The 22,858-nt window shown below is 51.9% G+C and overlaps 10 protein-coding genes across 10 annotated transcripts; 4 read left to right on the top strand and 6 right to left on the bottom strand.

Moving 5' to 3' along the window:
• Positions 1 to 40: 40 nt before the first annotated feature.
• N7474_007796 (sister chromatid cohesion factor PDS5) lies at positions 41 to 4,589 on the bottom strand (the record flags this gene model as incomplete). Its single annotated transcript, XM_057199206.1, has 3 exons — positions 41 to 2,467; positions 2,522 to 4,198; positions 4,254 to 4,589. The coding sequence occupies 3 exons, from the start codon at positions 4,587 to 4,589 to the stop codon at positions 41 to 43; spliced, it is 4,440 nt and encodes a 1,479-aa protein (XP_057049907.1).
• Positions 4,590 to 5,566: 977 nt separating this feature from the next.
• N7474_007795 (uncharacterized protein) lies at positions 5,567 to 6,488 on the top strand (the record flags this gene model as incomplete). The annotated part of the gene is made up of 4 exons (XM_057199205.1): positions 5,567 to 5,635; positions 5,694 to 6,158; positions 6,217 to 6,359; positions 6,410 to 6,488. 4 exons carry the CDS (start codon positions 5,567 to 5,569, stop codon positions 6,486 to 6,488), a joined length of 756 nt encoding a protein of 251 aa, XP_057049906.1.
• Positions 6,489 to 6,907: 419 nt separating this feature from the next.
• On the top strand, positions 6,908 to 7,466 carry N7474_007794 (DUF3237 domain-containing protein; the record flags this gene model as incomplete). Its single annotated transcript, XM_057199204.1, has 2 exons — positions 6,908 to 7,087; positions 7,152 to 7,466. The coding sequence occupies 2 exons, from the start codon at positions 6,908 to 6,910 to the stop codon at positions 7,464 to 7,466; spliced, it is 495 nt and encodes a 164-aa protein (XP_057049905.1).
• Positions 7,467 to 7,711: 245 nt separating this feature from the next.
• Positions 7,712 to 8,420, bottom strand: N7474_007793 (type 1 glutamine amidotransferase domain-containing protein; the record flags this gene model as incomplete). Its single annotated transcript, XM_057199203.1, has 2 exons — positions 7,712 to 8,103; positions 8,186 to 8,420. Coding segments are annotated over 2 exons (627 nt in total), but the record flags the coding sequence as incomplete, so codon positions are not given.
• A 998-nt stretch (positions 8,421 to 9,418) lies between these two features.
• Positions 9,419 to 10,351, bottom strand: N7474_007792 (uncharacterized protein; the record flags this gene model as incomplete). Its single annotated transcript, XM_057199202.1, has 4 exons — positions 9,419 to 9,745; positions 9,812 to 9,968; positions 10,024 to 10,131; positions 10,182 to 10,351. The coding sequence occupies 4 exons, from the start codon at positions 10,349 to 10,351 to the stop codon at positions 9,560 to 9,562; spliced, it is 621 nt and encodes a 206-aa protein (XP_057049903.1). The 3' UTR covers positions 9,419 to 9,559.
• Positions 10,352 to 11,018: 667 nt separating this feature from the next.
• Positions 11,019 to 12,615, bottom strand: N7474_007791 (fasciclin domain-containing protein; the record flags this gene model as incomplete). The annotated part of the gene is made up of 2 exons (XM_057199201.1): positions 11,019 to 11,819; positions 11,872 to 12,615. 2 exons carry the CDS (start codon positions 12,613 to 12,615, stop codon positions 11,019 to 11,021), a joined length of 1,545 nt encoding a protein of 514 aa, XP_057049902.1.
• Positions 12,616 to 13,539: 924 nt separating this feature from the next.
• N7474_007790 (uncharacterized protein) lies at positions 13,540 to 15,664 on the top strand (the record flags this gene model as incomplete). Its single annotated transcript, XM_057199200.1, has 3 exons — positions 13,540 to 13,800; positions 13,950 to 14,207; positions 14,270 to 15,664. 3 exons carry the CDS (start codon positions 13,540 to 13,542, stop codon positions 15,662 to 15,664), a joined length of 1,914 nt encoding a protein of 637 aa, XP_057049901.1.
• An 805-nt stretch (positions 15,665 to 16,469) lies between these two features.
• N7474_007789 (MFS transporter) lies at positions 16,470 to 18,065 on the top strand (the record flags this gene model as incomplete). The annotated part of the gene is made up of 1 exon (XM_057199199.1): positions 16,470 to 18,065. One exon carries the CDS (start codon positions 16,470 to 16,472, stop codon positions 18,063 to 18,065), a length of 1,596 nt encoding a protein of 531 aa, XP_057049900.1.
• Positions 18,066 to 18,531: 466 nt separating this feature from the next.
• On the bottom strand, positions 18,532 to 21,267 carry cdc48 (AAA family ATPase CDC48; the record flags this gene model as incomplete). Its single annotated transcript, XM_057199198.1, has 6 exons — positions 18,532 to 19,118; positions 19,171 to 20,662; positions 20,720 to 20,969; positions 21,027 to 21,082; positions 21,138 to 21,165; positions 21,218 to 21,267. 6 exons carry the CDS (start codon positions 21,265 to 21,267, stop codon positions 18,532 to 18,534), a joined length of 2,463 nt encoding a protein of 820 aa, XP_057049899.1.
• A 548-nt stretch (positions 21,268 to 21,815) lies between these two features.
• On the bottom strand, positions 21,816 to 22,790 carry N7474_007787 (uncharacterized protein; the record flags this gene model as incomplete). Its single annotated transcript, XM_057199197.1, has 2 exons — positions 21,816 to 22,605; positions 22,657 to 22,790. The coding sequence occupies 2 exons, from the start codon at positions 22,788 to 22,790 to the stop codon at positions 21,816 to 21,818; spliced, it is 924 nt and encodes a 307-aa protein (XP_057049898.1).
• Between the last annotated feature and the right edge of the window lie 68 nt (positions 22,791 to 22,858).

Here is a 22,858-nt window from a genome sequence, read left to right as displayed (position 1 = left end):
CTGATCTGCCTCCACGACACGTTGTCGCTCCACACTGTGTTTATCCTCTCCGCGAGGACCGCCGAGTGGGCAAGGTAGTCTGAATGGGCTTTTGAACCTTCGGCTCGTTTTTCTTGGTGGCTCGCTTCGAAGCAGGGGCGGGCGTGTTCTCCTTCTCGCTGTCTGCACCAGCCTGAGACCCCTTCTGCTCAGCGCCCTCGTCTTCCATTTCTTCATCTTCATCCTCGTCTTCCTCGTCATTATCATGGTCATCCGCTTCGCCGTCCTCATTCCACTGCTTCATCTCCTCGTCATCGTCATCACTATCCTTGTCCGCGTAGCTGACAGACTTCCGTCCAGTACCTCGGCCGCTGCGTCGACGGGCAGAGGAGGGGAGATCATCACCCGCACCGCCGTCGGAGGACCAGTGGTCTTCATCCTTGCGCTTGCGCCGGGCAGGCTTTGATGATGTACCAACCGACGAGGTGGACTTGCGGGGTGGACGGGCAGACTTGTCCTTGTCTCGACGCGGTTTCTTTGCGATGCCGTTCGCGTCCAGAGACTCAGGCTTCCGTTTCTTGGGTTGGCCGCCGTGAGAGCTGGATCTCAGTGCGTTGCGAACGACGCGATCTAGCATGTCGTCCATCTCATCCGGCAAGAAGTTTTTGTCGGCGACATCCTGGGCTTCTCGGTGGTTTGCCATCGGGACGAAGAGAGCGCTGGGAACACCCATCTTGCCCGGGTAGGTCTGCAGAATGTTGGTGCCGCCAGCACCACCGCCGAACTTGTGTTGCTGGGAATAGATATCTGCGAAGCGGCGAATGGTTGCCTGGGCGAGGTCGGACAGTGTGTGGAGGCGGGTAGAGATTTCGTCGGATTTAGTGATGCCGTCGCGGAATTGTTTGACGCGCTGGGCAACGTGGAAGATGAGAGACATGTTGTGCTCGTTAGCCACAGCCAGGAGATAGAAGAGGATGTACCGTGAGAAGTCGCACAGGTCGCCGAGCTTCGTCGACTCATCCAGGCTTTCAGACGGATAGTCTGGGTGGTAAGCGAGCAGAGAAAGGAGGCGGGGGAAGATGAGCTCCATGACCATTGTATGCTCCGTTCGCTTTCCACTGACTTGGGCCTGCTGTGCGAAATTTGCCGCACGAGACCTGAGCCAGGTGAGGGTGCTTTCTTTGAAGCCATGACTCGGCTCAAAGGCTAGAAGACACGGGACAATATACCAGCGCTTACTGAGGTAGGAATTCTGCACCAACTTCTTCTTGAGGTTGTTGACGAACTCTCTCCGCACCGGGAGAAGGGGGTCTTGAGCCATCAAAGCGACCGAGTTGAAGTCCTTTGCAGTCAGCAAGCGGTCGCAGACACTGACTGTGGCACAAAGCTTGAGAAGGGACTTGGCAGCAAGAAGACGTAGCCGTGCTTTTTGACCCGCTGGAGTGTCTTTCTTCTTGGACAGTTCGCCTTCGCCGGCGATAAGCTTGTTCAAGGTGCTGTACACTGGCTCTGCATGGGCTCGGAAGTCTGCTTCATCATCCGAGCCTCCCTTGGCTCGAAGACGGTTCACGACAATCTTGAGCGCCCACTCCTTGGCATTCGTCTCCTCGTCCACTGTGTCAGGCCAGCTATATCCAGCATCTGCTTCAGGAGCACGATTCTTGAGAAGAATCTGGTTGACAGAGATCGAAACGATAGCTTCGCTTTCCTCATCTGCTTCCCTCGGCGCCAGAAGGCTCAACTGCGACAAAGCAGCCAGGCGGGTGAGGAAACGGTCGGACCCATACTTCCAGTTCTTGACACACTTTTGCACAAGATCTTTGGCATACATCTCTTTCCGGTCGGCAGTGGCTATCAGGATTGACACAGCATGCTTCGCAGCATGTGGTGAGGAGCTGTACAGGGCGTAGTTGGTCAGAGCCTGGAAGAACTTGCGCTCCTTGGGAAGCTTTGCCGGAAGCTTCTTCGCGAAACCCGCGCAGGCCTTGAGGATTTCCTCCGTACCAGCATCTCCGGCCGAGGAAGCCTTGGGGGCATCTGCTTCAAGATCCTTGCACATTTCCTGAACCTGTGCCTCTAGAACTTCTGGGGTTTGAGACGAAATTTCCTTCAGCATTTCCTGTGCCGGATTGGCCAGCCCGTTTTCGTTTGTGCGAGAGAGACTCATGATCGCCGGGATGTGACTTCGGTTGAAGATTAGAGACCCAGAGCGATACACAAGGGGAGTCAAGGTCTCGAGCAGTGGTGAATTGTTGGCACTTTGCATTCGCCGCTGGAGTTCTCTGATGGCCTTAATCACGGTGCGATAATCGCTCACGGCGGCCATGGAGAAGCGGACAAGCTGATAGCTGCGTCGATCATGCGCCTTGGCAAACTTCCACAAGTCCGCTGATGCGCGTGAAGCATCAGGGAATGTTTTTGAAAGCCCATCCACGACCCTCCCAAGCTGGGCCTTAGCCTGCTCCCCGTCCTTGTCGTTCACACCCCCCTGCAAGTTTGTCATTAGTATCATATGTCATTTAACGCATTGGAAAAAACCTACATTGTACTTCTCACAAGCCTCCAGATAGATCGTCGTCCCCTGCCTCATGTTCAGTTGGCGGTTCAGCATGACGAAGAAGACCCGCCGAGCCTTCTCGTCCAGGCCCCGCAAGAGGGTGAGAATTCGGCGAACGCGAATCTTGTCAACATCGATATCCTGATCAACTTCGGAAGTTTGGCTTTCCTTTTGCTTTTGTGACTGGTTTGAGCCTCCTCGTGATGCCTTCGACTTGACGGGAGGATAGCTCAGGGGCAGAAGAGTTTCAAACAGAACACGGTCGATCAGCACCTGGATCTCCTGGTCGTTGGTGTAATAGGCATCAAAAATCTTGGATGGGGCGTCCTTCAGGACTGACACCACTGGTTCGGTATTTTGCTCAATGTCTCCCGCGGCCACCGCCCACATTCGAGCAAGGACTTTCATCGCGTGCTCACGTACCTGCGGTTTGCGGTCCTTGACTCGTTCAGCCAGAATGGCAAGCACCGAATCTGGAGAAGAGCAACCACCATCCACGCCGAGCTTGTGAACGATATGGTTCAGACCGAACTTGCCAACTGTGTCTACCGCAGCGACACGAACCCTTTCATCCGCGTCCCGTAGCATGGAAGCGAGGCTTCGTACGAGCCCTTGTTCCTCATTCTCGCTCAGACCAGAACCCCCCGCCGAAGTGAACAGGATTCGTCCCACGGCAGTCACCCAAGCGGCGCGGACCGACGGTGTCTTGTCGAGGCGTCGGCTGAGGAATGCTTCGTATGCCGAGGTGTGGGCCTGAGAAAAGGGTTTTAATGACAGGGGGGTCAGGAGAACATTCGGCTGAGGGATGGTTTGCGCGTATTCCACCAAGGTTACTGGCGGATATGCCGCAGGGTCCATTGGCGGCGGCGGAGGAGGTCCCGCAACACCGATTCCTGCAGCGAGGTCTCCGATAGTCTGCGTAGCCAACAAGCGCAGGGCCACTGATTCTACAGACAGCTCGGCTTCCACTTGAGGGATCACATTCTGCAGCACTTCTGGGCATGCCCGCCACAGCTCGCGGATCAGACGGTGAGCCTTGCTCAATTCTTTAATGTCTTCACCTTCTTCGTCGGAATCGTCCAGATTCGGTTTCTTAGCGCCGTGCTTTGCACCGTTTGACTTACCAGCTGACACGGAGGCATCGATGATCACGTTGTTGAAATATTGGCTAATATGGCTCGTCATTCGTTCTGGGCAGGCTTGGCAGATAGCCTTGGCCATGTTGTATGCCGGCGGGTAGTCCTTCAGCAAAAGCGTGTCTTGTTTGGTGTCAAGCGGGGCATCTGGTCGTTTTCCTTTCCTGTTGGAGCTGTCCAGCACCCGAGGATCCACGCGCAAGAACTGTGCCACTATGATGTCTACCACCTCTGGAGCAAGGACTGGGGTTTCGTCAATCACAGTCACCAACAATCGAGTCATATCGAACTCGACCCCTTTGGCCACCTCCTCGCCGGTCGAGGCCTTTGATGATCCCGAGACGATATCGAAGCAGCCTGTGAACAGCGGGACAATCAGAGAATCCGGGTGATCGAGGTCGGTCATGAGAACTACACTCTTCACCTCGGCGAGGGAGTTAAGAACATAATTGTGTTGCGCGTTGTAGGTATTGGATGGATCGGCCAGGGCGGGGATGATCGAAGTGACGATACACGTAAAGATATCCTGTTTTGCGAGTCAGCACATCTGCCATTGGGAGGTACCGTCATTCGAAGCGCACCTTGAGCTGGTTTGCCGTAAACGGCGCGTCGGGGGCGCATAGTCGCAAGACATCGACAATGCAATGCGTGGCCCACGCCCGCACACCCTTGTCCTTGTGAGCGAGTAGGTGTCCACTGGCCAGCTCCTGGGAAACTTTCCGCAACGAATCCTTGTCGACTTCCTCCTGTTCGAGTTTGCGCAATTCCTGGGCGAGGGTCTGCAGGCGTTCAAGCAGGTCAGCGATGGGGATGGCGGCGCGGCCCACGCGCCATGACAGCGGCTGGTTGAAGGAGAGACTGCGAAGCCCCTCATCGGGCTCGGCGACCTCAGCAGGCTGGCGAGAGCGCGTCGGCATGATGGCCTGAGAAGTGGCAGAGCGACAAGCGGGAGGAAGTAGGAGATGAGTGGGCCAGATACAGAGCACGGACGCGTCACGGGGTCGCGTGTCTCAGTCATCGATCAAACTGCACGGGTTGATCTACATATTCTTGTTTGCATCACTTTTGGTGAAATACTCTACAATTTGTACTTGCGCTATTTCAAAGAATCCTATCGACTTTCTCCCCTCTCAGCCTTGGTAGATGGAATAAGAATACTCGTAGTGGAGCCAGATGTTCTCATAGAAGAGGAGCCTGGAACTGATGCAAAACGCGCCATGGATTTTGTATCTCCATTAGCAAGCCAAGTAAGATCAAGGAGATGCTAGAGCTGCTGAGCGCTCCACAGCCGTGTCGAGGATTGCCGACCACGAAGAACTTGCTCGAGGCACTGCAAGGTAGATCACATCTACGAAAAGAACGCAAGAAGCGTCCTTCGAGGGTCGAAAGAATTCGGTAATGAGCCGGGCTAACTTCAACATTCCGGCCAAACAGAAAGGAATAGTTATAGGCCAATGAAAAGTGCAAAGCTTAAAGCCTAAAGGTGAATTAGTTAGTTATGTTGTTCAGACGGAATTGTTGAGTCAACTGATGCCCCCGAGAGTTTTTATCGTCATCTCCCACTAGGTCCGAAGATTAGATTACTAAACCTACCTTGCAGCGCGCCTCGGCCAACTATCGTTCTTATTTCGTAGACTTTTTGAATTCTTTCCGGTTCTTTCTTACGGGATTTTCTGTAGATAATTATTTGTCAGATATGGCACTCTCGTGCATGTTTGTAATCAACACCGGGTTCACCGACGGCTTAGAAATTCTAGCATCCAACCCAAACCGAGTGAATCCAACATGCAGATAACAGAAGTATAAAGTAACCAAAGCAGTCCTATCTTCTGTCCTATAACTCTTCTACTCGCGCCTTTCAGCTCTCTACACGGTCGTAACACCTCCTCTAACAATGCAACCATCGAATATCCTCATCTTCGGAGCCAGTCGGGGTATTGGCCTAGGTCTGGTTAAACATTCTGTATGGCAGCAACCTGGTTTACCAAATCACATTTTGATCTGACCTTAAAGTACGGCAGCTGGTAAAATATCCTGCCGCAACCATATATGCAACTGTTCGCTCAGACTCGGGCGCGTCTGAACTGCGGTCCCTCTCGGACCAGAATGACAAGCGCGTGATCATTGTGGAAGCAGATACTACCGATCCTGCCTCTATCGCCAAGCTGAAGGAAACTATCAGCAATTCGACCTCATCCCTTGACCAAGTGATCTATAACGCCGGAGTCCTTAAAGGATTTGCGCCCATCACGAAGGCTGATATCGGAGATTTCAAGCAGAACATGGAGGTGAATGTGTACGGCGCACACATTGCGACTGTCGCATTCTTTCCTTTTGTCATGCAATCTGCCTACAAGAACAAGGTCTTCGCATTCATTGGCAGTAGTTTTGGGTCCGTTAATACAGCGCAACGGAATTTCGACATGCATAGCCAGGCATTCGGAACACCAGGAGCGAATCCTACAGCGACCTATGATATCTCGAAGGTCGGTCGTCCCATTATGTTAACCGGCGGATCTTAGATATTAATGATGAACAATGTAGACCGCCGAGGAGAGGCTTCTTTTGGAATTCGACATGGAACTCCGACCGAAAGGCGTTCCTATGCTTCTCTGTCATCCAGGGCTGCCTAAGACTGACATGAACCCTTTCGGCAATATCACTGTCGAGGAAAGTGCACAGGGAGTGTGAGTATACTATCTCTTCGTAAGATATTTTCATTTTCTAACTGCTTTAGTGTCCGGGTCATTGGAGAGTATCATATCGACCGCAAGGAAAGATTTCTCGACTACCAAGGCAAGGAGGTTTCCCTGTGATCTTGGCTTTGTATGTGGAAGTGTCGTTATCAGAAGTGGGATATCTAATATTTTGGTTAATATGCAGTATTCTTAGCTTTTCCGCAAGGAGGGCAGATTAATATATGCAGTGATTTTACTCTGATTCAGAATGACTGGAATCGCGGGGGTTCCACTAAACCATGTGATGAACAAAGACAGAGGACACCTCAAGTTGTAGTTATTTCCAGTAAATACTTTTCTGAATAAGACTTTTCGGTATTCCCACGGTAGCTATGGTCCTAAAGATGGAATTTTTGGCAATAGCCAGTCATAGATGACGTAGGCGCCACTCAGGAATACTGCCTAGGTGTAGGATTCGCTTTTCAGCAGTTTCGCTTTTTTTCTCCTCTGAAAATCCTGATTCTGGAACAGGGTATCTCCTCGTCGATTATTCCACTATGGCACCTCAACTGAACTATGTTTTCACGATGCGCGCTTACCTCTCCAGAGAGAATAGCTTCACAATCCCTAAGATTAAGGACGGACCATCGCGCGTCATCCTTCCCATCACACACGGATTCATAGAAGGCTCAGGTATAAAAGCAACAATTATACCAGGCGGTGGGGATTGGATTTTGGTATAGCCCACCTTTCTCTTACTCCTCAGCGGTGATCAGCGGTGATTGAATATTTGTTCCCCAGATGGATCCCTCTACAAACGTATGCCATCTTAATGTGCGCACGCAAGCACGTACCAGCGATGGAAAGCACAACATCTATGTCCATTATCCCGGAGTTCTCAGAGTGGACGAAGCAGGCGGTAAAGTGATGGGGTGGGCTTCGGATGCCAAATCCACGCAGTATGGTGACCATGACTGGTTCGCATCACCTGTCATTGAGACGGACGACCCTGCTTGTAAATGGGTCGAAACTAGTTTGTTCGTGGGACAAGGTCGGTATGTTATCGATGATGATGGCTCCGCGGTCGAGTATCAAATTTTCAAGGTGGGAAATTAGCGTGTCCAAAAGTTTTAAATCATATTCTCAGTTGCAGATCGGATCTGGTTCAATTTAATATTTCGTGACGAGCAAAAAGAATCACTCAAATCATCAAAAACGCTGAATACGCGCGTTCCCGCGGTCGAGTATCGGAACGGCTTCTCTGTGAGATTCCCTTCTCTGGTACAAGATTCGCAATATATGACAAGTCATTTCACAATTTTGAGCGGTTTCACAAAGCCCCCATATGTAACTGTCTTTTTTCACTTCTTTTTGGTAAGGACTTCCAATAGCGCGACCCCCAGGTCGTGAGCACTAGCCGGATTCTGTCCGAGGAGGAGTTTGGGACTTGATATCACATGAGACCCCCAGGCCTGATCTGCTTTCTCGTAGTTACCTCCACTAGCCTTATTCAAGGCTTGCTCAAGATGGAACGGCATATTGGGAGGGGCAATTTTGTTGGCATAGGCTTGATCCTCTTCTTCATCACTGAATCCAGTCACACGTTTCCCGCCTAGGAGAGGCGTTCCGTCGGCCAGCTCTACGTGGACGAGTGCGGCCACACCATGACAAAGAGCGACGATGACGCGGTCGGCATCATGAAACTCCCGAACCAGCGCAATCGTTGTTTTATCAGTGGCGAGGTCGTACATTGCTATGGTGATATAACTCGGTTAGATACTTGGTTCTTCCTAAGAATTTGAAATGTAAGGACTGCAACGGCAAGGAAGACCTACGTCCGAAGCCCCCCACAACAAAAATGACATCAAAGTCCTTCGCACGGCCAATAAAAGAAGCGAGCTTTTCAGTACTCTTCCAGAGATCTTCTTTTGTGCGGTAGAATTCTTGGCAGTACGCATCATCTTTGAACCGCTCCACGGAGATAGGGTCGACCGTCGAGGTGCCCAGAGGTGAGGCGATGGTCATATCGACGTGAGGTGCAAGCACCTGATAAGGATGAGCGAACTCGGGCTATGAAGGGATGGTCAATCGAAGAGTCCAATACTTAGATAGTAGCACCAACCAGATACCAGCCATTTTCATGCGAAGAAAGGACAAACAATATCTTAGGCTTATTGGCAGTCATTGTTCAGCTTGGCAGGATGTAATGATAATACGTGTAAAGATATTTCTATGAGCGCGATATATCAGATACAGGCCGACAGATATGACTTTATACCTTCACTATCTGATTTTGAAAGCGCCCAAACGATCTAATCCCAACGGAATGAATCAGTCTATCCGGGCTATCCGCAATATTCAACTGTAGCTGACGTAGTTCTTTTTATGTCTTGTTCCGGGAGCAACCAGTCTGCTTGACCAAAGGGTCGGGGAAGTGGGGCCGTAGTTCATGGCATCCAAACGTTTCGGCATCGGCAACTGCATCCGGCCTACTTACTTTGTTTTAAAGCACATTCTAACCAACATGTACTACAGCCATGCTTAAGATTTAATGGCGCTAAACCGCAAATTCCCAGACCCGCGGCATGCAGATATGGGCGTAGATGTATTTGTATTTTGGGGAAGGAAGGCCTAGAACCCGATAGACCCAAAATAGAATTAGACTGACTGTTCCCATGGTTACACCACCTCAACACCGCATGATTTCTCTCAGGAAATTCTGGAGTATATGCACCGAGGGAGGAGAGACTGGAGGCGATTGGAGGAGATCGGAGAGGGGTTTGAGATCGAGGTGGGTTCATATTGGTCTGCAGGGGAGGGGCGAATCGTTGAGACGGCGGGATTTAATGCAATGGAGATCGATGGGAGCTTTAGAGAGGCTAAAGGCGGTTGTCTGTGTAGGCGAACTAATTATCGAAGAAACATAGGAAGAATTGAAAGCCCCTTAGTCCAGAACGGAAGACAAAAGCAGAGAAAAAAGGCGCGGCGGAGTATTCGCAACGACCCTCCGTGGTCCCCGATAGATAAGACACTGCCTATGCTCCAAGAGGCATCGGTATTAATATACCCTATATCAGGTGCGTTCCATGTCAGAGGGCTTTCAGTGAATTCTGTTGTGCGATCAAATGTGATTAGGGTTGAAAGAGCATCTCTACGGTTGTCTGAGATGGATGGCAATAACAGTCGCGACTGTAAAACAACTGCTGCTATCACCAACAGATCTCCTTGCCGTCGTATTGATAGAACCCCTCTATATCTTCCCAGTCTGGAAGATAGATATTATAAAACTTTCCATTTTGCTCTGGACAAGCATTCTGTGCGATGTCAATCACCCTGCCAGCACCGGTCTCCACTGGGAGATCTGCGTCGGAACCACCCATATCGGTTCGCAGCCACTAATGCCGTAGTGAGATCAGACAGATAATAGTAAATGAAGAGAGCTTTTGATGTTATACACTTACACCAGGGTTGACAGCCATGAACGTGAAGCCGTCGTTCCGGTACTGTTGGGCATACTGCACTGTCAACATATTTAATGCGGCCTTCGTTATTTTATAGGCAGGAGAAGGTACTAGGCGATAATCTTCTGCCTTGGTGATTGAAGCCAATGTTGATGAGCTACGGAGTGTCTATTAGGGTCAATGTTTTGAAAATAGCAAATAAAGGAACTTACAGATTAATCACCACTTTTTTATCGCTACGACGAAGAAGGGGAAGGAAAGCTCGCGTGACTAGGTGAGTAGCAGCAACATTCGTATTGAACAGCTCAGTCAAATTTTCCCTTATTCATAAGCACTATCAAGGTTAAGGATTTAAATGTTCAACACTCACATCCCTTCTAGTCCCGCTGGGGTCCAGTCTTTCATGCCTGCGTTATTGATCAAAACGTCGAGCCCACCTCCCTTCAACTTGTCCTCTACTGTTGCTGCGGCGTCTTTGATGCTTTTCTCGTCGGTCACGTCCAGTTGGATAAATTCCACCCGGCCTGCCGCGGTGGCCATAAGCTCCTTCAACCGGGGGAGTTGCCCTGACGGGCTGTGGCAAAGATTGTTCGCACCTCAGCTTCAGGTAGAGACTCTAGACACTCAACAAGTGCTAAACCCAAGCCTCGCGATGAGCCAGTTACAAGGTAAGAGGCCATAACTAGCCTTCAGCGCGTCGGACTGTTTGGGAGTTCCTGGGCCACAGATAATAATGGATCCTAGGATGACGGAATGAATGAATGAGCTTTTTGCACAGAGCAGAGGACCAATTTGTATGAGATCCTTTGAAGATTCATCTATAATTTAGTATTTTACAATGACTCATTTGAGTTGAGACTGAGAACTAGTCGATACGGAGACAATACGATTAAGCAGAGTTTGTTGAGAGACTAAGCATTATTACATAAGACTGTTTCAAGATAGGATTCGGGAAACAATTTGTTGGAGTATACGAGGTAAACTGACTGCGAATATTGCTGTATACGGGATATTTAGGGAAGTGGTCTATGGTTAACTAGCCAGAAGCCCACTGATATCAAAGAATTATTGAATTGCCGATATTAACAGTTACTCAGTGGACATAGTAGAGACAACTAATAGAGACTTCACAGACCGAAATACATATAGGTCAAGTCATGTCAAACATAGCATTCAATAGAAACTCGAGTAGAGGCGAAGCAGAGTACTACGAGCTTGGACTATCCAGGAACGCGAATAGGTCAGACTCGAAATCGTCACCGTTACCGTCATCCATGACCAAGCCCGCAAATCGGGCCTTGAACACCTCAAGCGTGTCGCACATATCTTCGTCGCGGAAATAGCCTAGACGACTGCTCGTATGGCGAGCACCCTCCTTTTTCTTTGAGGGCATCAGCAAGTTTTCGAGAACAATTATGCTTCCATCTCTAGCGACGCCGTTTGTGGCCACCACGATGTGCTGGTAGCCATTGACCATAAACTTGGAAAATGAGCCTCGCTGCTTGATATCGACTGCAATAGTGCGATTACCGAGCATTGTCGGAAGTTCGATGTATGTAGACATCTGGGGTTGATTGGCGTTCTTAGTCATTAGAGCTAACAGGAAAGCGTCCGATGGCCGCGATGGCGGCGATAGCGACGACGGCGGTAGTGGGCTGATTAATGGTTCGATATCACCATTCTCGGCATACCAGACATCCGAATAAAGGGTCTGATTGCGCACAATGTGGTACTCGAGCAGAGCGCGAAGGTATTCCTCCCCCTGGGCAGAGAAGAGGAAAGAGCTAATGCGGGGGCCGAGAACATCGAACGCCGTGTTCGACGGGGCGAAGAACGTGCCGCCCTTGCAAGCACTTACTGTTGCCTCTATGACCGAGGACAAGTTGGTTCGGGTAAGGCCAAGGGAGAGGGTCGAGAATCTTGTTGGGAGCAGGTTGAAGATGGAAAGTGTTGACGGCGGAGGCATGAGAATGGAGTCAACGACCTGAATGATCCCATTGGATGCACGCTATCACGATGTTACTAATCTGAGTTTATAGGACTCTGTAGATTGAACTTACAATATCGTTCGCGAGAAGCCGAGCATAAAAGTTGACTGTAGTTGATTCATGGTAATCTGAACGGATCGACAACCGCTGGGGTAGATCATCGCCGAGGCCAGGTTCCTTGTATAGTGTTGGCACGGTATAACTGCTCTGGGATAAGCGCTGGGCTAGAAAGGTGCTCCCGGGCGAGATATGATAGTATAGGATGTTGCGAATTGCCCCCGGAGATAGCTGGTGATTCTTCGATATTTTGTCGAACGCTTTGTCCGTTGGAATAAAGACAGTGTGATTAACCTTGCTATCACTGAGGATGCGGGCGATGTCCTTGTTTTCGTCTTCGTCGATGAGCGCTGCTAGCTTCGTGGTGAATTGACTGGTCCTGATAAGCTCATAAATTGTCATGTCAGACGATCCGCTATTAACGTGTCCCGGTCGTAGGTTGCCTGTTGTTGCCGGATAATCGAGGTCGTCCTCTTCATCGAAATCCTTGAATACGGAATCCTCATCAAAGAACATCATATTTCCGCGGCCGTAAAAGTTATACTGAACAAAGTCGAGCCAGGTATCTGAGGGAGAAAACATGCGGAAGGAATACATTTCGTCGGCTTGAGCAGCCTCTTCAACCGGACGTAGCCTCTCATCGATGACGTTCAATCGGTCGTCATTTTTCTTGCCGTGCCCTAACGGGGCTTGCTCGTCTGCAACGACGACGGCGGACGAAACGGCCGCAAAATACAGAAAGAAGTCAGCTACCTTCATCGTCGCGATAGGTGTTCGTTCGTTCAAGATAGCAAAGCAGTAGTAGTGATATTTAATAACACTGGAGCCTGGTGTCAGTCGCGCGGGGTGGTCAGCCTCAGCCTCACTTGGATCTTAGTCTAGTAATTTGGGGGCGCTGCTAGGGTATTGGGAACTGGATGTAACCTGACGTTAATGGCGTTGTTTCAAGGTGACGGTATTCAAACGCCAGGGTGCTCGCCAACTTTTGTGCGCCCTGTTTTTGTGCACTCCGGTTAGTAAATACAGTTGCTTTTTCCCTGGCTGATACTTCCCGCATGAAACCGTGAGCATCAATGCGCTATTCGAGGAAGATATCAATCCCTTGATCAGGATCTTCTTCATAGACGCTCCAGTTATGTTTAACAAAACTTTTGAGTTCGGTGAAAATGCTTCGACCGGGTTCAGTTCCGGAGAAGCATACGGAGTGTAGTATTCTACGTAATGCAATCGTTCTAGAAATAAGGTCTATTCCTAGAGAGGATTATTTACAGCTGATTATTAGGCTGGTTCCGGGTACGGGCCGAGAAACAAAATGTGTGTGTCCATAGGGGACAGAGTGGACCCGGTAAAAAGTAAACAAGACCTGCAGTCAACGTCGAACATAAAAATGTATCGTACAGGGTTATTGAATGATATTACCCCGGGGGACTCGACATCTACACATAGCCACCACCAGCTGACATGTGAGCGCCGCTCAAGCCCATCGGAGGCTGCCAATGATATGGATGAAATTCGCACGGTCCTCCACTCCTGCATGAAGGGCTAGATCAAAAGCTTGTTCCGTTATTTTCAGCCGTAAGCGCTAGTTATTTATCCTAAGAAATGAACGATGATCTCTCCACACGAAAACTAGAAGACGACGTTGGCTCCGCATTCAGTGTACACAACGACTTTTAGAACTGAATGGCAGATTTAACTGGAAGCGATGACTACAATCTCCAGGAGGCGTGGGACACGGTGTGTCGGTCCTTCGCCAAAACAACCATGGTGGATCTCACTACAAAACCGAAGTACAGCATCGATCAAGTGCTCGAACAAATACGGCAAAAGCAAGATGACAGCGAGCAGCGAAACATTAAATACAAAGTCGCAAAGGATGTCATCAGCAAGACTTTGAACTTCATCAAGGTTCTCGGTGGGATTGCCGCCCAAGGAGCAAGTATGGTATGTATCTCACTCATTCGCTGAGATAGGTCTGTCTGATAATAGTAGGCTTTCGGCCCGAGCGATCTATGTTTCCATGGGCCATAGTCGGTCCACAATTGGTGAAAATGTTTACTGACGTCGAAAATTTCAAATTCTGGTGGACCTAGGACGGCCTGTGGATGCGGCGTTACTGGCTATACGAGGACGAATGCGTTGATTTGGTGTTGAAGTGGCTACAGGACTCCGCTGTCACTAAGAAGCTTCCGGAAAAGGACATGGCATGGGTTAAGAGCCTGAGTTCGAAGTCGAAGCCTGATGCAGATCTCCTGGAGCATATCGCCAAGTTCATGGCGCATAAATGGCTGCAGACGAGCGATTGGAATGTCGCGGAGTTGTTTTATTGGGTAGATGCATATTCGAACAAGGTAAGTCCAGGTGATTGTCTCTCGTGTATTTGTTTTGGTTGGGTATTAAACTCTTTTGATAGATTGCAAATCGCAAAGACCCCAACGTGAAGCAAGAGACCGAAGATCAGACCGAAGAACAGAGAGGAAAGAAGATTACGGCGTCTCGGATCCATGAGGTAGCCGAGTGGGGTCGACAAAGCCTGGGACTGGACAGTCTTGGTTATGAGGAAACACATAACGTCGCCAGAACGTTGAGAGAGTTTCGGAAGTTGGATGAAGCAGTCGAAACATTCCAGCGGGCATCGTCGCTTCAAGAAGAGACCTGGCTCGCCACATGGGGTCTCGCGCTGGTTTACAATCTCCACGGAAAATATGCGCTGGCAGTGGAGACTTTAGAAGCGGTTAAAGCGTCTATCGAAAGTGGAAAGACGAAGGACCCTACCGCTGTGAACTCTTTGCATAAAATCAGTCGAGATTTGGCGTGGTGGAACAAAGAAGCCGGCAATCTCGAGAAAGCCTGGGACATTTATGAGTCCATTTTGCAGAAACATCCAGATGATTATGAGTCAGCCTTTGATATGACCTCAATTCTATATGACAAAGGAAGCTATGCACAGCTGGTTGAATTCCTCGAAGGCTTGAAAAGGTCGAAAGACGAGGTTACCGGTCTCGATCGGCGCACGCGAATCTTCCACGAGTATTACTGGAGTGACGATTATCATGGTACCATCGCGGCGGCCGGAAGAAGCCTGGACGGCATCAGCATCACGACTCTAAAGGATAGCTATCGCACTGCTATCGACGCGGCAGAAAAAAAGATACAACTTGCCACGGACCAGCTAGACCGAGAGGAAGAAAAGTACGCTAGAGAAATCATGGCCATGCTGATGCACTACTGTGCCAAGTTCTTCTACAACAACTACACATGCGCCGAGGAAAAGGAGATGGCGTTGTCCATGTGGGTACGGATCATCCAGTTAGACGAAACCGAAATGAGCTGGTACCTAGGGCGTGCCAAGTTGTACGCCACTCGGGATCTCTCCAACCTCTATTTCGAAAAAGCTCTCCAGGCGGGACCAGGCACCGAACCGGCAGCCAAATACATCGACGATCTAGAGCATCTTGCCACTTTGAAATCGGACGGAAATCTGACGGACCAGCCGAAGGAGAAATACCCGCAGCAGTTACTGGCTCGGTACTACGGGCTTTGTGGGAAGACGGAGAAAGCAAAGAACGTGATCAGGGCCTTTGTCAAAACCAATCTAGATCTTTTGTCGGATGACGATCCCAGCAACGATTGGCAGGGGTTCAAAGGCCTAGCAGCGCACTTCATGTTTGCTGGACTGACGATAACGCTCTGGCCGCATGGTCACTCATCATACCCAATCAAGAAGATGAGGATACGGATGCTAGCAAAGAGACCAATCGACTGGAGTCAACTGACAAGGCAACCAAAGAGTTGGAAGGTCCTTTAACTTACGGATGCGATGGAAGATGTGGAACGAGGTGGACCTACGCAGACGATATGTATATTTGCCGAGTATGTGCGGACGTGCAATTCGATGAGGATTGTTTCACGAAGTTACGAGGGGGAACTTTGCAGCGTCAGGTGTGCAGCAAGAGCCACGAAATGCTCCACGTTCCCGCGTACGACGAGGATAAACGGAAAACAATCGGAAAAGGGAATGTGATGGTCGGGCAGGAAGTCATGGCGGTGGAGGAGTGGATTCAAAAGATTAAGCAGGACTGGGGCTTTCCCACCGAATGACTGTTGTCTGTTTTGATCGTCTACATCGTTGCCAACGATAGGGCGTGGAATTGATGTGCCGAGGATCAGCTCATAGATTGTAATGATCAGATAAGCATCGGTAGCTGCTCTGTGGCCGATCTGCCGGGCGTGATCCACTTCGCGCCCATCGGCCTCCGTTGAGCCCGCTGAGTGGCGACTACGCCATTTTTTATGTCCGTTCCTGCTCGCGTAATCCACTCTCCGGCAGGCGGGTACACGGCATCATCGCGCCCCGATCATGTTTTTGCCTGGGATGGCTCGCTCTCATTGGATCGCTCTTCGGTCTATGGCAATTACCTCCCATGTTAAACACCGAGTCCTGGTACCTCCGTGCGCATGGTTTCTCATCAGAGATCCACCGCAGAAAAAAATAGAAGCCATGAGTGCTTTAAAGTCGGTGCGATGCGCCGGTTGGGCCAGGGCATCCATCCAAACCAGGAGCCATAAAGAAAACGTGGTTGATGTCTCGTGCAGACTACAGCTCACCAGCTATGAGTTCCAACGACAACAGCAACAACAACCACTTCGACTCGGAGGCTCCCACGCCTCGTCTGAGTATGGAGCACTACGATCCTCTCAATGACTCTGGCGTCCAGACAGACAAGGATCTGCCCAGGGAAGATGTTGATGTCGAGAGCAACGCCGCCAGCAACAGTCCCATCCCCGAGAAAGCAGCACCCAAAGACCCCAATCTCGTCGAATGGGATGGGCCCAACGACCCTGAGAACCCGCAGAACTTCACGCCTCTTCGCAAATGGATCATCACCTTGACCATGTCCTCCATGACCATGTGGATCACCTTCGCAAGCAGTGTGTTCTCGACCGCCACGCTCGTCACTTCCAAGGAGTATGGCGTGTCGACCGAAGTCATGACTCTGGGCACAAGTCTCACGGTCTTCGGCTTCGCACTGGGTCCCCTCTGCTGGGCGCCACTGAGCGAGCTGTACGGCCGCCGCCTGCCGCTGTTCTTGGGCTATGCCATCTTCGCCATCTTCCAGATCCCCGTCGCCGTCGCGCAGAATCTGGAAACTATCATGATCTGCCGCTTCCTGATCGGCGTCTTTGGCTGCTCGCCGCTGGCTGTCGTCGGCGGCGCCATGGCTGATATCTGGGATCCCGTCGACCGCGCCATTGCCATCGCCATGTTCAGCGCGGCCACTTTCCTCGGCCCCGTTTTGGGCCCCATCGTCGGCGGCTTCATCACAGATTCCTACCTGGGCTGGCGCTGGACCGCCTGGATCACTCTCATCGCCTCCGCAACCTTCGGCATCATCACTTTCTTCGTCGTCCCGGAGACCTACCCGCCCGTCCTCCTGCAGCAGCGCGCCGCTCGCCTGCGCCGCGAGACCCGCAACTGGGCCCTGCACTCCTTCCTGGACGAGCACAGCCCGACCTTCCGCCAGATCTGCAACAACTACCTGCTACGACCATTCCAGATGCTCTTCCTCGAGCCCATCCTCGTGGCCATCACCATCTACCTGGCCCTGATCTACGGCATCCTCTACCTCTTCTTCGAAGCGTACCCGATCTCCTTCAGCGAGGTGCGCGGCTGGAAACACCAGGGCGTTGCCGCCCTCCCCTTCATCGGCATCATGATCGGTGTCTTCCTCGGCTGCGCCCTGATCATCTACACTACCAAGACCCGTTTCGCGCGCAAGCTCAAGAAGCACGGCAAAGTCGTCCCAGAGGAGCGCCTGATCCCAATGATGATCGCCTCAGTTCTCCTGCCCGCGGGCTTGTTCTGGTTTGGCTGGACCTCTAGCCCCAACATCTCCTGGGTACCTCAGGTGATCGCCGGCGTGCCCATTGGCTTGGGCATCCTGGTGATCTTCATGCAGGGCCTCAACTACATCATCGACGTGTACATGATGTTCGCCAACTCGGCCATCGCGGCCAACACGCTCGTCCGGTCTACTCTCGGCGGCGCGTTCCCCTTGTTCGCTACGCAGATGTATCACAATCTCGGCGTCAACTGGGCTTCTAGCCTGCTGGGCTTCATCACCCTGGCGATGATCCCCATCCCGATCTTGTTCTATTTCTACGGAGCCAAGATCCGCGCTATGAGCCGCTTCTCGCCGAAGTTCTAATTTTCTTGTCTCATCACTTCATAGCGTTGGTTTCCCTTGCATTGGGCGGATTACTTAGACATAGAACTTGCATTTATTTTGCAACTAATGAATAATGTTCACGATTGTATCCAAGTTCAGTTGTAGTATACTTGTAGATAAGCTAGCTGCACTGCTATTCTGCTACATGCATGCCTCCAAAGTGCATCACATCTACCAAATCTTACAGACGGACAATTCATGCTCCAACGTAGAAATTCCTCCATCTGTAGGGGCTATTATGGCACGTTGTATGTGGACAGAGACAAAGAAAACAGAACCAGAAAAGAGATAGAGAAAAAAAAAGCTATCAGTCCAGGCTGAGTTCCCAACCATGAAAAGAACGATCTACCAGTCAAAACCTCCGCGCGGGGAAACACAACCATGACTGAAAAGGCACAGAGGCAACGCAAGGAAAATTCATTTCACGCCAAGAGAGGAGAGCTATTTAATCGTAGAGGCTGTCATCATTGCCGGCTTCGCCGAACGTGTCGTTCTCCTGCACCTCGCCCGAGGAGGGGAAGCGGAAGAAGCTGCTGCCGCCAGAGTTCTTCAGGCTCTGCGCGAAGGCCTCGTAGCGGCGGATCTCGACGTCGGTGACGGAGCGACGAGCAGTCTTCATGGCCTCTTCGAAGTGGGCGCGGGTGAGCTCGGGTACGGGGTCTTCGGCTTCATCCTCCTCATCCTCCATCTTGACGTCCTCGCCGGCGGCCTCGCGCGCCTTGACGCGCTCGATGTCGGCGGTGATGGCCTCCTTGATGGCCAGCTTGACGGCACGCTGCGTCACGAAGCCAAGATCGGCACCGGAGAAGCCGTGGGTCTTGCTGGCAATGAAGCTCAGGTCGACATCACCGGCAACCGGGGTCTTGCGGAGTTGAGCCTTAAGAATACCCTCACGGGATTCCTGGTCGGGCAGCGGAACGTAGACCAGGGTGTCGAGACGGCCGGGACGAACCAGGGCGGCGTCCAGCTGCTCGGGACGGTTGGTGGCACCAATAACGAAAACGTTCTTCTTGGAAGTCATACCGTCCATCTCTGCACAGAAGTTAGTGGCTATCAGATCAAAAAACCGAGAAAGAATACGTACCGGTCAGAAGCTGGTTAACAACACGGTCCGAAGCACCGCCAGCATCACCAACCGAGCCACCACGAGACTTGGCAATGGAATCCAGCTCATCAAGGAAGACAACGCAGGGAGCAGCGGCACGCGCCTTGTCGAAGATATCCCGAATGTTGCTCTCCGACTCACCGAACCACATGCTCAGCAGCTCAGGACCCTTGATGGAGATGAAGTTGGCAGCACACTCGTTGGCAACGGCCTTGGCCAACATGGTCTTACCAGTACCAGGAGGACCGTAGAACAGCACACCGCGAGAGGGTGAGAGACCGAACTTCTGGAACATCTCGGGGTGGTCCACAGGGTACTGGACACTCTCGATGAGCTCGCGCTTGACCTCCTCGAGGCCACCAATATCGTCCCAGCGCACGTTGGGAACCTCGACGACGGCAACCTCGCGCAGGGCGGAGGGGTTGGAGACACCCAGAGCGTAGCGGAAGTTCTCCATCGTGACACCCAGAGAGTCAAGCACCTCCGCATCAATCGTATCCTCATCAAGATCGATCATATCCATCTTCTCACGGATCTGTTGCATGGCAGCCTCTGAGCACAACGAGGCAAGATCGGATCCGACGTGACCGTGAGTCTCGGCGGCGATGGTCTCGAGATCAACATCGTCACCAAGCTTCATGTTCTTGGTGTGAATCTGCATAATCTCCAGACGACCGGTGGGGTCAGGAATGCCAATATCAACTTCACGGTCGAAACGGCCGAAGCGACGAAGGGCAGGGTCGATGGAGTTGGGCCGGTTAGTGGCCGCCATGACCACAACGTTGGAGCGGGCCTTCATGCCATCCATGAGAGTGAGGAGCTGAGAGACGACGCGACGCTCGACCTCACCGTTGGTCTTCTCACGCTTGGGGGCGATGGAGTCAATCTCATCAATGAAGATGATAGCCGGGGAGTTCTTCTCGGCCTCCTCGAACGCCTTGCGGAGGTTCGACTCGGATTCACCCGCCATCTTGGACATGATCTCGGGACCGTTGATCAGGAAGAAGAAAGCACCGGTCTCGTTGGCGACGGCACGAGCCATCAGAGTCTTACCGGTACCCGGAGGACCGTACATGAGGATACCACGAGGGGGCTTGATACCGATGGACTTGAAGAGCTGGGGGTGGCGGAGAGGCAGCTCGACCAATTCACGGATCTGAGCCATCTGCTTCCGGCAACCACCAATGTCGTCGTAGCCAACCTCGTTGAGGTTACCCTCCTCGTCCTCTCGCTGAATCGGGTCGCCTTCGCAGTGGATGATTGTGTCTTGAGCGACGATGCCGTACTCTGGCGGGTCCACCTCCACCACCTTGAATTCCACCTGTCTCATACCGCCTCGTACTGTGAACAAGTCACCCTGTCGGACTGGGCGGTACGCCTCGCGGAAGTAAGGAGCAAGGTAGACATCGAAGAGAGAGCCGGTAAGGCCCTCGATGGTATCGGCGATGGGGAGGACGGCAATGCGCTTGGCCTGTCACAGGGAAATGGGTGATTAGCAATGAGCAAAAAAGTTGGGATGATAACCTACATATTTGATATCGGGGCAGGGGTGGACGGTGATGATATCGCCGTGCTTCACCCGGAGGTTGTGCCGGACGACACGGTTGATACGGGCACTCCCGTCATCGAGATCGTCATCCGCCAAGACGATGAGGGCAGTGTCCTTGCGCTTCTTCCCCTTCACCAAGACTGTGTCACCGCGGAAGAGCTGGAGTGTCTCCATGGTGTTGTTTGAAAGAGCGATCACCGAGTTGTCATCGTTCACGGCGTCAGTCACACTAGATAGGTGAGCTGTCAGCATCTGGCGGAGTGGCGGGTGCGTGGAGCACACTTACATCAATGAGTTGGGCTTCTTCTTCTTCTTGAGAATAGCAGTGGAGGTGTCAAGCTCCTACAGATCCTTGTCAGTGCCAGATACTTGCCACCCGTTCTGCAATCGCTCTTACCTCCTTCTTCTCGGCGCCCGAGGCATCCCTGGTGACATAGGTTAGCATGTGCGAAGGGGACGGTGGCAGAAGGAACATACTGGAGGTTGACCCTCTTCTTATCGTGAGTGTGATCCGGCTCCGCCGACATGGTGCAATATCTGAAGTCGTGACGTGGATGGAAACCAAGCTCTGGGAGAGGTCAAGTGTCCCGAGGCAAGCTCACCCGATGGGGAACACGAAAGGGAAAGAGATGAAAACGGTGACGATGGAAAAAGATGGAAGAACCGGCAGACCAGGAAGGAGAACCTGACGGAAAAGAGAGGCAGATGGGGATGAGGTGATGGGGGAAGAGATGGAGTGTTGAGCTTCCAGGTACAGGCCGTAACGATAGTTGCGATGACCTAAGCGGGTTTATGTCAGCCGGTTGCCGCCACCTGACTGGCCGTCGAAGCGCATGGAAGGCAGTCGATATTGGTGCCTGAGGCTATCAAGGAATGTATACCGGAGGAGACTAGATGAAATGGTAATTAAGTGAGAGTGAACTAACGATGTCATTTCGAGCATCTTCGATATAGGCCCAAGTATCGGGAGGATAGACCAATAATCACATTCTATTTCGAAAGTCGGTATATCAGGGTGTATATGCAAGCCAAACAAATAGACAAACAGTGGTATAGATGAAGAAACAAAACACGTCTATTCTTTGGCCGTTGCCGCCCAGGTGTCCCGCAGCCCCCAGACACCAGCGAAGAAACTGATCAGCCCGGTCAAGTGCTCTGGAATCCCGATCCCCTTCTCCAGACACCAGTGGATACACAGAGGTGCCCAGATGGCATTGTTAACGAGACTCTTGCGCCACGCCCGAATCTCAAGCCTCAGCGCCTCGCCGTCCTCCGCCTTGGTACTCTTCTCGCTTCCGGCAGTAGCCGTAGCAGCGGCACGCTGCGCAGCAACCCGTCTCCGGCGCAGGACGCTCTCGCGCCAGAGCACAAAGAACTGAAAGAAAATATGCCCGAACCAGCCGCGCGTACTCCATATATACCACTTATCGACTCCGCCATGTCTATCGACCCAGCGGCGCGAGACCACCCCCTTCTCAGCGAGGTAGGCCACGTTCTCGAGGAGCTGGTAGATGACGTTGGAGACGACTTGGAGGTGTGCCAGGGCGTGCAGGATGGGGTCTGCGGGTGGTGATTTCAAAGTATCGGAGCCCCAGACCCAGAGCGGGAGGAGCCCGAAGAGGCGGAGGTTGTAACGCGTCTCCGAGGCGATGGAGGATAGCGCGGCGAACTTGGATTTGGACGTGGACGCGGCGGACTTGGGTGGTTGGGGCAAGGATAATTGGCGCCCGCTGAGGCGCGCGAGGAGACTTGGCCAGGTCTGCTGCACGATCCGCGGCGCGGAGGCGGAGAGGTGATGTAGGATGGAGGAGACATAGTTGATCGTCGCTAGGACCTTTTCTTGGCCGTCGGCTGTGGAGAGAAGTCTGCGGAGGGTTAGTTATACGGCACAATGCGAATCTGTCTATACAACTCACTGGTCTACCCGGCGAATAGTCACGTCGGTTGCTGCCAGGGCCGCGAGCAATTGAGCTCGGTCTGGTTTCCCCGCGGGCAAGGAGACATTCCCCGCATGGTTAGAAGAGGTCGGAGGATGTTTGGGGTCAGGCATGGTGTCGAGAACAAAAAGGAAAATAATGATAATCAGAGAGACCAGCTCCTCTGTTTTCAAGGGATTGT

The sequence above is a fragment of the Penicillium riverlandense genome, assembly GCF_028828495.1.
Source record: "Penicillium riverlandense strain IBT 135883 chromosome Unknown utg000007l_segment0_segment0, whole genome shotgun sequence".
Classification (NCBI taxonomy): Eukaryota; Fungi; Ascomycota; class Eurotiomycetes; order Eurotiales; family Aspergillaceae; genus Penicillium; species Penicillium riverlandense.
Note: the sequence above shows the minus strand (reverse complement) of the source record. Positions and strands in the feature narration are given on the sequence as shown.